General features: G+C 36.9%; 1 protein-coding gene across 1 annotated transcript in view; it reads left to right on the forward strand.

Annotated features, from left to right (window-relative positions):
- The window catches only part of LUZP2 (leucine zipper protein 2), a gene marked incomplete at its 5' end in the record, with an annotated part of 113,897 nt that overhangs the window by 42,375 nt on the left and 56,999 nt on the right, over positions 1-14,523 (forward strand). The window contains 1 exon segment of the mRNA XM_006171518.2: positions 4,996-5,070. Within this exon segment, the coding sequence (XP_006171580.2) occupies positions 4,996-5,070 (75 nt within the window).

A 14,523-nucleotide genomic window follows, 5' to 3' on the forward strand; every position in this document is an offset into this window, starting at 1 on the left:
GAGTGATGTTGAGTGAGATATTTCACTACTGTATGTCAGTTCTGCTCACTGGACAAGGAGGAACAATTAGCAGTACCATATACAACTCTGTACCATATGCAACTCTATCTAGTAGAGTTGCATATGGTACTGCTAATTGTTACCATTCCATGGCAAGGGAAAGGGGTTCATTTTTCTAAAAAAAAATTTAAATATATATATACACACACACACATATATTTTTTTTACTTTGCTATGAGGCACATAATCTCACATGTTGTAGTCTGAGCTATTACTCACTTACTTGTATTTCATTTCGTCCTCTGGAAAGGGTGGGGAAAAGTGGAGTAATTGTGTGTGCACTGGGAGGCAAGTCAGTCATCAATTGCTCATCCTGCTTTCTGCATTTTGGTGGGTGAGCACATATGCACACACTCACACACATGCACACATGCACACACACACACAGACATACTCCAGGTGTTCTGGGTGTTGAGGATGAATAATAACCATGTCTTTGGGTTGTCGGCTTTGAAAAAAATGTGTTTCTGTGTTGAATTATAAAATCTGTCTGTTAAAATGTTATTTTAGAACTGATTACTTGGAAAGTCCCTGCACATTCTGCGCCTCCAGTCTGTTTACTATCTTTGATAATGAGAATTTTGGAGTCAATCTTTTAGGTTTTTATTTCATCTGACCTCCAGAAGTTTTGTAGAAAAATTTACAGCTCAGCCAAGACAACCGAAAATTTATAGCCTCAGAATCACAGCCTCTTCTGCTGTTGCTATCCTTACCCTACCTTCACACACCAGTCAAGAGGCATCGTGTTGTATAACTTACCTGTAGACCAGATGTGCTTTATTTCTTTTTTAAGATAGGATTATTTTGGGGGCCAGCAGTTAGCTATGTTGATGAACTTCCATGTATTTAACTGCAGTTCGAGTCCTGGACCTGGAGGCTTATACTCACGCCGGGCACATGTGCGTGCGTGCTCAAGATCCTGAGAGGAGCATAGATGAGGAGGGATTGTGGCGTGGCCATCCCCCCAGGGGGTGATTTCTCGCTTTCTATCTCTCTGTCTCTGTCTGTCTTTTTGGTGAGTGCACGCGCCCTATGGCAAAAACCTCTCCAGAAAAAAAAAAAGTAGGATTATTTTTAATGTGAAAATGAAAATAAATCCTTTTTAGAGGAAGGTAAAATATGTCCTTTTTAGACATATTTTTCATAGACTACATCTTGAATATACTTTATTCTAAAGGCTTGGGGAAAGAAAAGTTTCAGATTTGGGGGATTTTAATTTGGGGGAAATATTTGTGTATACAAAGGGTGTCTCTTGGGAGATGGGGCTCAAATCTAAACTTAAAAATTTATTTATTTGTCACATATATCTTACACATGTAGCTTGAAAGTAATTTTATACAACACTTGTATTTTAACAATATTGTGCCTGGTGGACTTGCTTGCATGAAGAAATGTGGGTATGTGCAGAAGAGCTGTGTGACACCTGAAGGATTCTGGAGGGCCTTTTCCTCTTGTGTTGTTGTTTGCCTTTCAACTGCAAATGTTTATGTGAAGAGAGGTGTGGGATTTTCTGCTTGTAGTGTCACACTGGCCCTCAAAACCTTTTGGATTTTAGAGCATTTCAGATTTCAGACTTTTAATAAGTATACAAGCCTGTATACATTTCAGAGAAACACAACAGAAAAATTAAAAGGAAGACAGTTGGATATGTTTGCCTTAAAGGGAGGGGGATGGGAAATTAATTGAAATGAATTGCATTAGTGAGGTTTTGAGAAACATTGGATCACAAACCTAATGTCTGACTGAATTTGAACTTGCAGACTTAGCTACTTGCCAAAATTTCATAAAATGATTTTTTGAAATTTCAGATTCAATTTTCTGCTTTATCCAAAGCAGCTAGATCTTCATGTGTCTTAGAAGAAAAAAATAGATAGTTTTTGTATTAAAAACACCATTAGTTCTATCCTTTGGAATGAAGCTCAACTTAAGGTCAATTCTTAGGAGAGTGGTAGCAAAGAATTGCTTCAGGAACTCTAGACAAAGAGTAAGCAGACGTGCAATTGAATTAAGTTTCAGTGTTTCTGGATCTATCAAAACTTGAAGGGCCAGCCCCACATCCAAGTGGTTAAAGGAGCCTGATCCCACATGACCAACACGTGGTCTGTCTTTCCTTTTTTCTCTGGCAAGCACACATGCCTTCTGGCAATTAAAAAACTAACAATAAATAAATAAACAAATAAATAAATACATAAATACATAAAAATAGTTCTGAAGTTCCATAGTTTTCTAATAAAATTAAGAATCATCATATAAACTCTAGTTTCTAAACCTGGTAATAAAGTTCACATAAGAAATGCACCTATAATAAATAAATGTTATAATAAAAGAAATAAATCTTATTTTGTGTAATTTCTGTCAGAAAGAAGACACTCTCTGACTTCTCAGGAGACACTGAGGAAGTCTTTCTTTTTTCTCGGTTTCATCTTGCACGCTCCTCCAGCCTAGTAATTCTAATCTTGTGTGAAGATTTTGACTTCATATGCATGACTCCTTACGTATTTTCAACTTTATGTTTGCAAATTGTCTTCACTAATCTTAGAATAATTACTTATAAATATTATTAAATGACTAAATTCAAATGAAAGCTGCTCTTGAATTATACTATATTCTCTGAAATAACATTATCCTTGATTTCAGAGATCTAATTTTCAGAATTCAGATAAATTGACAGGACTACCAGTTGTCTGCTGGTTAAGATGACCAGATCCCATTTGTCTAACTGCACAACTCAATGTCCAGACTGGCAGCTTACAAAAACACACCAGATGTGTGTAGCTATTTGCTCAAAATCCCAAAAGGAGATAGAAATGGAGGAGATGGAATTGCAGCATGACCGTGCCCCACGGGAGGAGGGGTGCCTTGTGCCTTTCCCTCTCTCTCTCTCTCTCTTATTTTCTTGGGCAAGCACGTGCATCCTCTGGCAAAATTTTAGAAAGAACAATATGTAGTTCATCATTAGCAGGTAAGGTACTAAGTTATCTTTCCCTTCCCTATCTTTGTTTACTATTACTTTCCTCTTGTTAACATGATGTGGATATATAGCCTTGTTTTCACTCAGAAGGAGTAGGCTTCTTTCAAATGCAACGTCATAAAAATTTCAAACATGCTTCGCCTCTCATCATTTAGGTCTCTGTTCCCATTTATCTAATCAGAAGAGTTTTCTTGATAACCCATACCTATATGAATTAGCTTGTACTGTGAGACAAGCAACCCAAACCCCCAAATTGAAAACTACTTCCTTTTTAAAATTATTCTTTTATGAGAGAGAGCATGAGAAACCCATGACAGGATCCCCTTGTTCTATAATTCACTTGCCAGCCTTCCAACCAGCCAGGATCACAGAAGCACATGTCGTTCAGTGTGTTTTAGGTCAACATGGCATCCAACCCCCACCCAGCCTCGTGGCTCCAGGACCGCCCAGCAGTGCACTACCACCTGTACCAACACTGCTAGGTCAACAATTCTTCCTTAATAGCCCCCACACACTCCAGTTGCTTGAGGATCAGTGGAATGGCCTGGGTTCATACCCATGATCGACTCTGATGATCCACAGGCTTGCTTAGCAGCTGGTAGCTTGACCATAAGCCGGGCTTACTCATAGGAGCCTAACTGTGCAGTTCCGCTCTAGCAGGTTAGTTCAGTCATGTCCTTCTCATAGGAATGTCAGTGGAGCCACAGAGGAAGCCCAGTTTTGTGAGTTTTCTAGATCCTGTTGGTTAAGTACCATACAAGAACACAATTAGAATCAGTGTAAAGGGAAATAGAATTTACCTTTTGATGGAAGGATCTATAAAATTATATGACCAAATGTGTTTCTAAGAATGTTTGAAATGAAGGTTTGGGATGTGGGTTATTAATATTTCATATTCTCTTTTTTTCTTTGAGTTTTATTTTCTCAATAGCAGCTATCACTAGATAGTGACATACATATCCATATATGCATATGTGATTATAAATATACATGTATAATGCATGTATATATAATCATTATATATGTATGTATTATATGTATGATCATTGCATGTATGTATCATTATATATATGTATGCATATATATGTGTAATCATATATACATATTGTTTTTTTTTCTCTTCAAGGACAAGGATTTTTTTCTCTCCTATTGTTGCATCAGCGCAGAGAATAATTTTCAATATGTAGAACAAGTTTAATAATATTTATTGAATTATTAAATGATTGAATGATTTTTTTTGTAACCTTTGTAATTCCCAGGGTCTAACAGAGTACCTAAAATAATAGAGAATATGGAGATTGGTCAAATAATAAATGGATGAATTGAATAATAATAGAATGAACTAAAGGGGTGCAAATGCTCTGTGAATGCTGATAGTTCAATTTGCGAGCCTTCATATTCCTCCTATCAGTCCTGGTAATTTGGTCTAGAAAAATATTTTCATTTAACATTTAGAAAAGTCAAGTGCTTTTCCCAAGACACATAGGTAGGAAGTGGCAGATGTGAAATTCAATATGCATCTCCCAAATCTGAGGTATTGCTCTTTTCTCTTTTAATGGTAGTTTTGATATTTGCAAAGGAAGAGATGCAGTGATTTGTGGACTTAAAACGCGATCATAAAAAGAGGGTGACTATGGGTGTATTAGTCTCCTCGGGCTGCAGTAACATGAAGGACTTGAACTGGAACTTTGGAACTAGACATTTTGTTTCAGGGAAGCATTTAGTACCCATTCATCCAGGACAGACTATTTTCTGTATACTACTCAAACGACCGTACAGTGTCTTGATGACTTGAATTCTAAGTGAATCTCATAAGGTAAACATTCTTATTTTCTTTCTTTCTCTCTTTCTTTTTATGTTATTTCTCTCCTTTATAATGCACTGTGAATAAATGACAGAGGCTAATCGTAGATGGGAAGATTATAAAACTTATTGAAAATATTTGCATTTCTTTTATGTTATAGGCCCAGCAACTTACTGATCTGGAACAAAAATTAGCTGTAGCCAAAAATGAACTGGAGAAAGCAGCTCTTGACAGGGTAAGTTTCCATCCATGAACAATCGCAACTTAGAACTTAACAGAAAAAGCTAAGTATGTTCATTACTGCCTCTGGTTTATGAATGAAATTCAGGATGCTGTGCTCATATGATGATTATAAAATTTATGAATGTTTGATATTCCTTTTGGAATCCAATTTTCTTCTTGTTTGTGCTGCGACAGTAAATTGACTGAACACTCAGTCTTTGTGAATCCATGGCTTCATTTTTCACGTTACTGGTACATTTGTTCTGTAATACTACAGCTAAACATGCTTAAAAGCACCAACTGAGATGAAATGCATTAACTCCAGGCAGATGAGTTATGAGGCAAACAAGAGTAATCTTGATATTGATTTCTTAGAACCAGTTTTAAAATCTTAGTATCTTAGAAGTTTTACTTATCTGTGTACATCTGGAAACATACACAAGGGCCTTAAATATCACAATGTTTGCATTAAAATGAAAATAATCTTACGTTTAGGAGCATTAACGTGCAAGTTTTCTATATTTTCTTTACTCATTTTGAAAAAGTAATCAAAATTTAATATTTGAATAAACAAATTTATGTCATTCATAGATACCCCTACAACTTACAACATTAAGTTAAAAAGTCAGAAACTGGGGCTAGCAGGTGACAGGTTGATTAAGGCACTGGACTCCCACATGGCCAACCACAATTTAAAGCCTTTATGTGGCAGCTTGAAAAAAAATCACGCTGGGTGCATATATGTGTTTGTCTAAAAATCTGAGGAGGAGGATAGAGAAGGGATTGTAGTGTGACCACCCGCCCCCAGGGGGGCGACCTTTTACTTTTCCTCTCGCTGCCTCTCTCTCTTTGTCTCTGGCAAGTGCATGTACCGTATGGTAAAAAACCTTAAAAAAGAAAGTCAGAAGTATATATGTGACAGTTACCCATTGTTCAAATACACAAAATACATTTTAAGAAAATTATAGCTAGGTGAAGTAGAAAAACACATACCCATCAAATTCACTGATGCAATTGCCTTTAGGAAAAGACTTAGTAGAATGATACTAGGGATAATAACCCAGAGTGGTCTGCTGTATCCCAGATGTTCTACCCTTTAGTAATAGCACAGATTCTGACAGACAACCTTTAACTTGAATTTGTACAGTCTGATAGGGGTGTATGTGTGTGTATGTGTGTGTATGCATGTGTGTGTGTGTATATATATACACACACATAATACTTTCATTAGATATACACAATACACATGTATATAATCCATATAGGTTGTGTGCGTGTGTGTGTGTGTATGCATACATATATATTTATGTTTGTGCACATGTCATGCACAATACATTTTATAAAATGTACATATAGCAATATAGTATATGTTTATCAATATACTACATATATTTTATATCTATATCACATATATTATGTAATCAAAACTATGCTTTTTAACATTTAATTAAGATACATATTTACCTGATATTTGTTATGTTATTCTCAATAGGCCATGCATTTTTCTTTTCTTTATTTCTTGATTTCTTGTTCAATCTCAGAGGATATGTACATACAAGTGCAATCAGAAGATAAAGCACCCTCTAGTGGGGCCTGGGTGTAACCGGTTCTTTTTTCTCTGACTATCCCATCAGAATCCTGAGTGAAGCAAGCCAGGCTATGAAGGAGAGACGTTTTATATCCCCACCTATTATATACAAGAGTGTCCACACTCTATGACTGAAACTGATTGACTAAAGAATACAGAAACACAGTAAACGGTTGTGAATACCAGATGTAGTGTGGATGAAGGAGTAGAGTCAGAGGAAAGACATTTAGAAGAAAAATAGAAAGGCAAAGCATTAATGGGACAAAGAAATGTGGTATTATCTGTTGAAGATAATTTTATAGTATTATCACGGGACTAGGGAGAAATGTACACATGTTGGAATAGTCACTTTGTAAGCTAAATAATGTGATTGAATGTATAAAAGAACATAAAATTTAAAAAAAGAAAAAAGAATCCTGAGTAAGCATGTGAATGCTCAGTGTGTGGTTTAAGCTGCCGAGGCCAGGACTCAAACCTTGGACGACTGTGTGGGATCCAGCTTCCTCTGTGCAGCACTTACTCTCTATACCACAAGCTGGCTATTTTCTATAATTTTTAAAATGTTTTTTAAGAACTGGGGCAAGTGTTGGGACCAGCAGTTAGTTTAACAGCTATGTCGCTGGACTCCCACATAGTCGACCGCGGTTCGAGTCCCGGACCTGGTGGCTTAAACTCACGCCGGGCGCATGTGCATGCATGCCCAAGATCCCGAGAGGAGAACGGAGGAGAAGGGATTGTGGCGTGGCTATCCACCCTGGGGGGGTAATTTCTCGCTTTCTGTCTCTCTCTGTCTTTCTGGCGAGCCCCCGCGCCCTATAGCAAAAACCTCTCCAAAAAAAGAATTGGGGCAAGTGTTTTGTCTGCTGCCAAAGACTTTCTATTCTTGTGATTACAACTTAAGTAATGGCATTTATTAACTTCTTATGCAATAAGATTGAACAGTTCTGTAAAGAAAAGTGTTGCTCGCTAACCACCAATTGGAAGCGTGGGTGTTTTGATACAGAATAGAGGAGATGAACTCTTAAGGCTGGTTCTTTCAGAGCCTCTGGATCTCCCTTCACCCATTACCATGCAGGGGTTGTGAAGGGCCAGGCTAACATTGTATTTCCCAGGCACTTAAGTCTCACATTGTCATATTTACTCACTTTTGTATAACTACAATTTCTTCCTAATACAGTGAATTTATCAAACAGGATATCTAGAAAATGTTGCAGTAGAGTAATTAGTAAACACATTTTTGTGACTGCTAGTGATATTCCTTCTTAAGGTTTAGAACTTCAGGAGAAATGAGACTTTTGAATGATAATTAGAAATTTTAACAACTTTATTCATTTGTAATTGTCTTATTATATATTAATTTATCCATGTCATTAATATGTAATAGTTTTAGAGGAGCCTGCCTGCTATTTAGTGGACCCAGTTAAGTATAATTCATCTTACCAAGATCCCATCTTTACATTTTTTTAAATTCATACAAAAAAGTTTCTACTATTTTATCTTAATATCTGATCATCTCATGCTTCATAATATTTTTTGAAGACATGTGGATCTTTACAATAGAATTGGTGGAATCAGAAAATCAGAGGCACATACAATCCTGAAGTTCAACTAGACCTTTACTCTTGTTAATCCCTTCTCTGCCATCTGTGCCATGATCTCTACAAAGTGCTGACAGTCCTAGAAAGAGGTTGAATTTCCATGATCCTAAGAAGCTGGCATCTTCTGAGTTACTACTATTTCTGACTGTTGGAACATCCTTACATTAAATGTTTTTCCCAATTTGATTTCACATAATTCTTTAGGTCAGTCAGTGGGTAAAGAGTTTTGAAATATGTGTTGCCATTCAATGCTTGATGTCATGGGAAATAGAAAACACATGAGCCATACTCTTAGGTCACACATCTTACCATTTTGATGGACACCAACAACTAAGAAAGAATTGTTCACTAAGCTAAGAGGCATCAGAAGCACAGAAAAAGAATGTGCACATTGTAAGTCTTAGGGAATGGTGCAGTCACAAATCACTTTATTGGTAAATTGTAATTTGACCTGAGTCACAGAATGTAGGGCTTATGTAGAATTATTCCTCTAACTTTGGTTTTACTCATCCCATGCTTCCCTCATGTCCAATCTACCCACCACACACCCACACACGGCAGTAGATACCTAGCCCGCTCCACGGCCATCTGAGTTTTAGGACGACAGGCTCTGTTGCATTGGCCTAGTCATGTTCTCCCAAGTAGTTTAGCAGATGTGCAAGTCATAACTCTTGCACCGAATGACTATGTTCAAATCCCTCAAACTCTTTATGCTTCACTGGGAAAAATAATAAAACTTATTTTATAGAGGGGATAGAAAAATGATATGTGTCAGGAAAGTAAAACACAAGGAGCAATGCCTGATGCATGGAAAACACTCAGTAAACTTCATCATGATTATCTTTACTGAGTGAGGTTGCAGAGTCTGCCTGTGGGTGATAAAAATTTTCTCTTTAACCTTTAGGATCTCATCACTGCTTTTAATACCATGAACTATAAAAGTAGTTCATATTGCTGGAGGTGGATTCCAGCAAATCTCATGTAAGATATGTATGAGGCTCATAAAATGCAGCCATAAAGTCAAGTAGAAATGCTAGCTCACTTCAAAATGGATAAAATCTACAGTTTAATGAAATTGCTCTTTGCTTCTCTCCATCATCTTTACATTAGACTTTTTTATACTCTTCAGGTGTCTCACTCCTAAGAGTGTAATATCTGAGCTTCAAATAACCTTAGAAACCTCCTAAATATTATGAAAACACCATCACCACACTCCAACTTGGTTCTCATGACATATTTATTAAAGAAGTCTTAGTTTACTATCCCAATATAAACAATAATAATCTCAGTAACTATCGAAATCAACCTTGAGTTTTCAAACAATCAATTATTTATTTGGCAATATCTTATGAATTATAGTTAGTCTGAGCTACTGAAATATAAAAATAGATTCATGATATGGGAATCTCTTGAACTTTTACAAAAATAATTTGCGTAACAAGTGATCCTTGCAAAATATTGTACAGAAAAGCATGCACAGTTAAACCCATATTCCACATGACACACATCAGGAGTCGTGCACAGACACCAAGGACTGATTAATAAAGTAATGGGAACTCCGTCAGGCACAGTATATTGTATGGCACATACAGGAATGTAATAGCCAGTGATTAATAGCATAGATAAATGGAGACCCAACTCAATAAATGACTGAACATGCTATTTATCCTATGCACAAGGGGCCCACATGTCACTAGAGCAGAGAACCAAGTGACTAGACAGTGGCCCAGTTGCACACTACATTGTGTGGTGATCCCCGGGATGTCTTGGTCCACCTGGAGATCTCCTTGAGTGTGCTGCGCACACGTTGGCCCATGATCCAGGGCTGGCTGAATGCAGGGAGGTGGATTGCAGTGTCAAGAGCCCATTGGGGGTACCATCGCTCTCACTTTCTATCTCTGTCTTTCTTGCTCATGAAATAAATAACAAACAGACTTAAAAAAAAAAAAAGAAGGGAAATCCAAAAATGTGAACTGTCTTTCCAAGGATCATAGAGCTAACTCCTGGCAGAAATAAAATGAAGGGGAAAGCCTGTGGCTTCACCGCCTTTGATGGTCTTTTCAAAGCCAGCAGCTGATGTTGTACTTGGATCTTTCTAAGGACATAGTACCTACATGTACAGGAATTAAGACGAACATGAATAATACTTTGTGAACTTTCATTTCTCAGGAGACTAGAAATAGGGGTACACCTGTATATGCAAAGTGTATCTTGTCCCTAGGAAAAATGCATTTTTTTTCTGAGAAAAATACTAACACACACACATGTCCTTCTATCTCTTCCTATTTTATGATTATATATAATCAATGATTTCCTATAAACTTGGCATATTTTATACCACAAATACTAGTATTCCCAATATCAGAAATAATCATTTTCTTATATTATCTATTACAAAGGGTGAAATCAGACACATTTTAATATTTTCTCATGTAACAGTTCAACAGTTTATCTTCTGAGAAGTTTGCTTTACTTTTTCATTCAGCAAATATTTGTTGAGTAGAAATTTGTTGAGTTGATGCTGCAGATATGTATCAGCCTCAAAGAAGCTACATTCTGTCAGAATTAGATAAATAGGAAAGATATAAACTACAAAAATTTTGAAATGATGGTAAGAACTAAAGAAGGTATAAAATTAAGAGAGATGGTAGAGACTTTAAGAAGAGAACATTCTTGGAAAGAATGATCAAAATCTGTCTCATAAAGAGCTAAGAGCAATTTTAAGTGGCAATTTCCTATTTAAAGTTTTGGAAGAAGGATTCTGCAGACAGAAAAAAGAATACACATAAAGGCTCTAAAAATGGTAATGATTTCATATTGAAGAAAAAGACATTATGACAAACAGGGCTTTTTGGTTAAGGAGTTATTAATATCTCACTACCAAGTGGCATAATAAGTGAATAAAATGGTTTGGTGCAGGAAAAGGATAGACAGGGTAAAACCAAGACAGGCCTTAGAAGAGGATCAGTTGTCAGAATCAGTGGAAAGCGGAAACCAGCAGTTAGCGTAATGGCTATGTCGCTGGACTCCCACGTAGTCGACCATGGTTCGTGTCCCGGACCCGGTGGCTTGAAACTCACGCCGGGCGCATGTGCGTGCGTGCCCAAGATCCCGAGAGGAGAATGGAGGAGAAGGGATTGCGGCGTGACCATCCCCCCTGGGGGGTGATTTCTCGCTTTCTGTCTCTATGTCTCTCTCTGTCTGTCTGGCGAGCGCACGCGCCCTACAGTGAAAATCTCTCAAAAAAAAAAAAAAAAGAATCAGTGGAGTAATGGCTGTATGGAATTTACATAGTATTTCATTGGATACTGGTTTGTTCCAGTAGATTTCAAAGTGAATAGTAGCCTACAGGTTCAAAACAGACTTTATCTAGCAGTATAGATGAAAACAGAATGCTATCGTGGTGTAAACTCATTGTCTGAGTTTGCTCACAAAACTTGGTCAGACTCAACCAGAGTGATATCAGAAACAGGTGCTATTCAGTTGGAAGGAGTCCCTGGGGATGAGGTACAATAATGGCCATATGCGGTCAAGGTTGCTCACAGCAGTCTGTGACAATCTCTTACAAAAAAAATCTCCAGCGTCGTCAAGGAATGGAATCAGGATCTAGGATAGGTGGGTACATCTCAGGCTTGTGGCCCAAAACAGAAATGGAACTGAAAGCTAAAAGGTTAAATGTAGGTTTAAACATAAGAGAAAAGACAAGGCCCCAAAAGGTGAGGAGTCGAAGATTACTTTTTGCAATGTTGACACTCTTAAGCTGGGTGATCCTGGCAATGTCAGGAGGCCAGTGGAAGCAGACAATTGCACCAAAATTCAAATACATACCAATCAAACACAATGCACATCCCTTTAAATGTTCCACTGAAAAGTTTGTCTTGCTAAACAACATTCACTAAGAATCAGTAGTAACTCCTAGGGAAATCATTGGCTTGATGCTGTTCACTATTTATTTTTAGATTCTGAGTTTAGCTATCAGTCAGATTTAGGGATTTGTCCATTACGTATTATACATCTTAAACATGTTATAGATGTTTAGGTGCACAGTGTGCTCAGAGTCGAGATAGGAATACAGTAAATATAATAAATACCGTGGCTTCTTGTGTGACCCTGCATTGACAATCCACATTCAACACAAAGTAACTTTGGTCAATGGCTAAAACATATCTGTCTCTGTCACATTAACTCTTCTTTTTTTCATTTTGTCTCATTTAAATATGAAAAGGAAAAGATAAATTTCTCTGTTGCCATCCAGATTATTTCACTCCTGTCACAGCACTCAATGCCATGACCTCAGTCTGTAGTGAGAGAAGGAAGTCAGGCAAGATTGCAGCAAAGTACCAGCAGTAAGAAAAAGCTGTATTAATTTTTACTCAAAAAAAAAAAAAAAACAGAATTGTAAATTTCCTTCTCAGAAATTCAGAAACAATATTTTGATTTAGGTCATTTATTCAAAAACCTTTGGTTGAGTTCCTTCTAATGCATTAGGAATTATATTAAATATTAGCAACTTAGAAGTGCGTATATACATTTCCATTGAAAATTAGAGATAAATTATACAAAAGACAGTAAGAAGATCAATAATAGAAAATAATGAGATGAGGGAGGGGCAAGAATCCAAGGACTAAGGCAGGTACATCAAAAAGACCATTTTGTATAAGAAGCTGAATTCCTAGTTCCAGCATGTGGAGTGGTGGCTAAGGCACTGGACTCCCACATAGTTGACTACGGTTTGAATCCTAGTCCTGGTGGTTTGCTCTTTTACTTTCTTTCTCTTTCTCTAGTGAAAGAGAAAATTAAAAAAAAAAAAAAAAAAAAAAAAAAAAAAAAACAAGGAGAGAGAGATAAATAAAATTGAATAAATACTTTTATAAATTGAGTTATTAAATATCATCATTCAGTTTAGCCTCTTCTTACCTACTTCTCAGCCCTCCTTCTTCCTAGTCCTTGTGAGGTTTTCGTTTTGTCTTTCACAGTCTGAGAGGAATGAGAAGGAATGCGTGTCTGTCTTCTTTCTAAGAAATTCCCAGTTTCTTTTTATTGCTACTTTGTTTTCTGGTTGTTGTTTTAATTTCCTGACATGACCAAAAGAGAGAGCTTACTTGAACATCTATCATCTCAGTAGACATTCTCATCTTAAAAATTAATATTACCTCGGGAACCAGCAGTTAGCGTAATGGCTATGTCGCTGGACTCCCACGTAGTTGACTGCGGTTCGCATCCCGGACCCGGTGGCTTAAATCTCACGCCGGGCACGTGTGCGTGCGTGCCCAAGATCCCGAGAGGAGAATGGAGGAGAAGGGATTGCGGCGTGACCATCCCCCCTGGGGGGTGATTTCTCGCTTTCTGTCTCTATGTCTCTGTCTGGCGAGCGCACGCGCCCTATAGCGAAAACCTCTCCAAAAAAAAGAAAAAAAAATTAGTATTACCATTTACTGTGTAAGATCAGAGAGCACCGTGACAGGCTGGGAGGAGGGTCTAAGTCAACTCTCAAAGAGTGGCACATGAGGGCTTCATAGTAAAGAAACAAAAAATAGGGAGTGAATGCTCTATGAGGGGTATTCTGGGTGCGGCATGTAAAATGAAAGATTTATTTGGAGTGTTCTATTTTGCCAGGCAGCTTCATTGACCCATGGGTACATGAAACGGTAAACTCCACACATCCTGGTTTGTCCATAGATCTTGGGCCCAGTGACTAACCTCATCTCTTCTGGCCTGAAGTGCACATCCTATGTCCCTAAGTGGACATAATGTTACATTGTCTTATCAGCCCTTGCCATATATATATATATTTACAAATATATATATCTACAAATATATATATTTACAAATATATATATCTACAAATATATATATTTACAAATATATATGTATTTACAAATATATATGTATTTACAAATATATATATATATATATTTACATTTAATATTTAGCATTTAAATATGTGCTTAATAATGGAAGCTGGGAATTAAATGCAAGTTAACAATGGTTGTCTACAATAGTCATTCCACCTTGTAGTCTAAATCAGAATTATGTACATGTGAAAACTTCTAATCTTTTCTTCATAGTAAAAAATAATACCAGTTTCACAGGAAATCATAAAATTACTTCTTACATAGTAAAATGCTTGGAATGTTATTCTCTACTAATGTAAAATAGTAAAATAGTGTTAATATTATTATTTATTGTCACATCAGATGGGCTCTGTTGGGCTCTGTTGGCCCTTTGGAAATAAGAGTTTTATGGGAGAGAAATTCCTTTTTCCCATTAGGCAGAGAAA

The sequence above is a fragment of the Tupaia chinensis genome, unplaced genomic scaffold, assembly GCF_000334495.1.
Source record: "Tupaia chinensis unplaced genomic scaffold, TupChi_1.0 Scaffold149705_1, whole genome shotgun sequence".
Classification (NCBI taxonomy): Eukaryota; Metazoa; Chordata; class Mammalia; order Scandentia; family Tupaiidae; genus Tupaia; species Tupaia belangeri.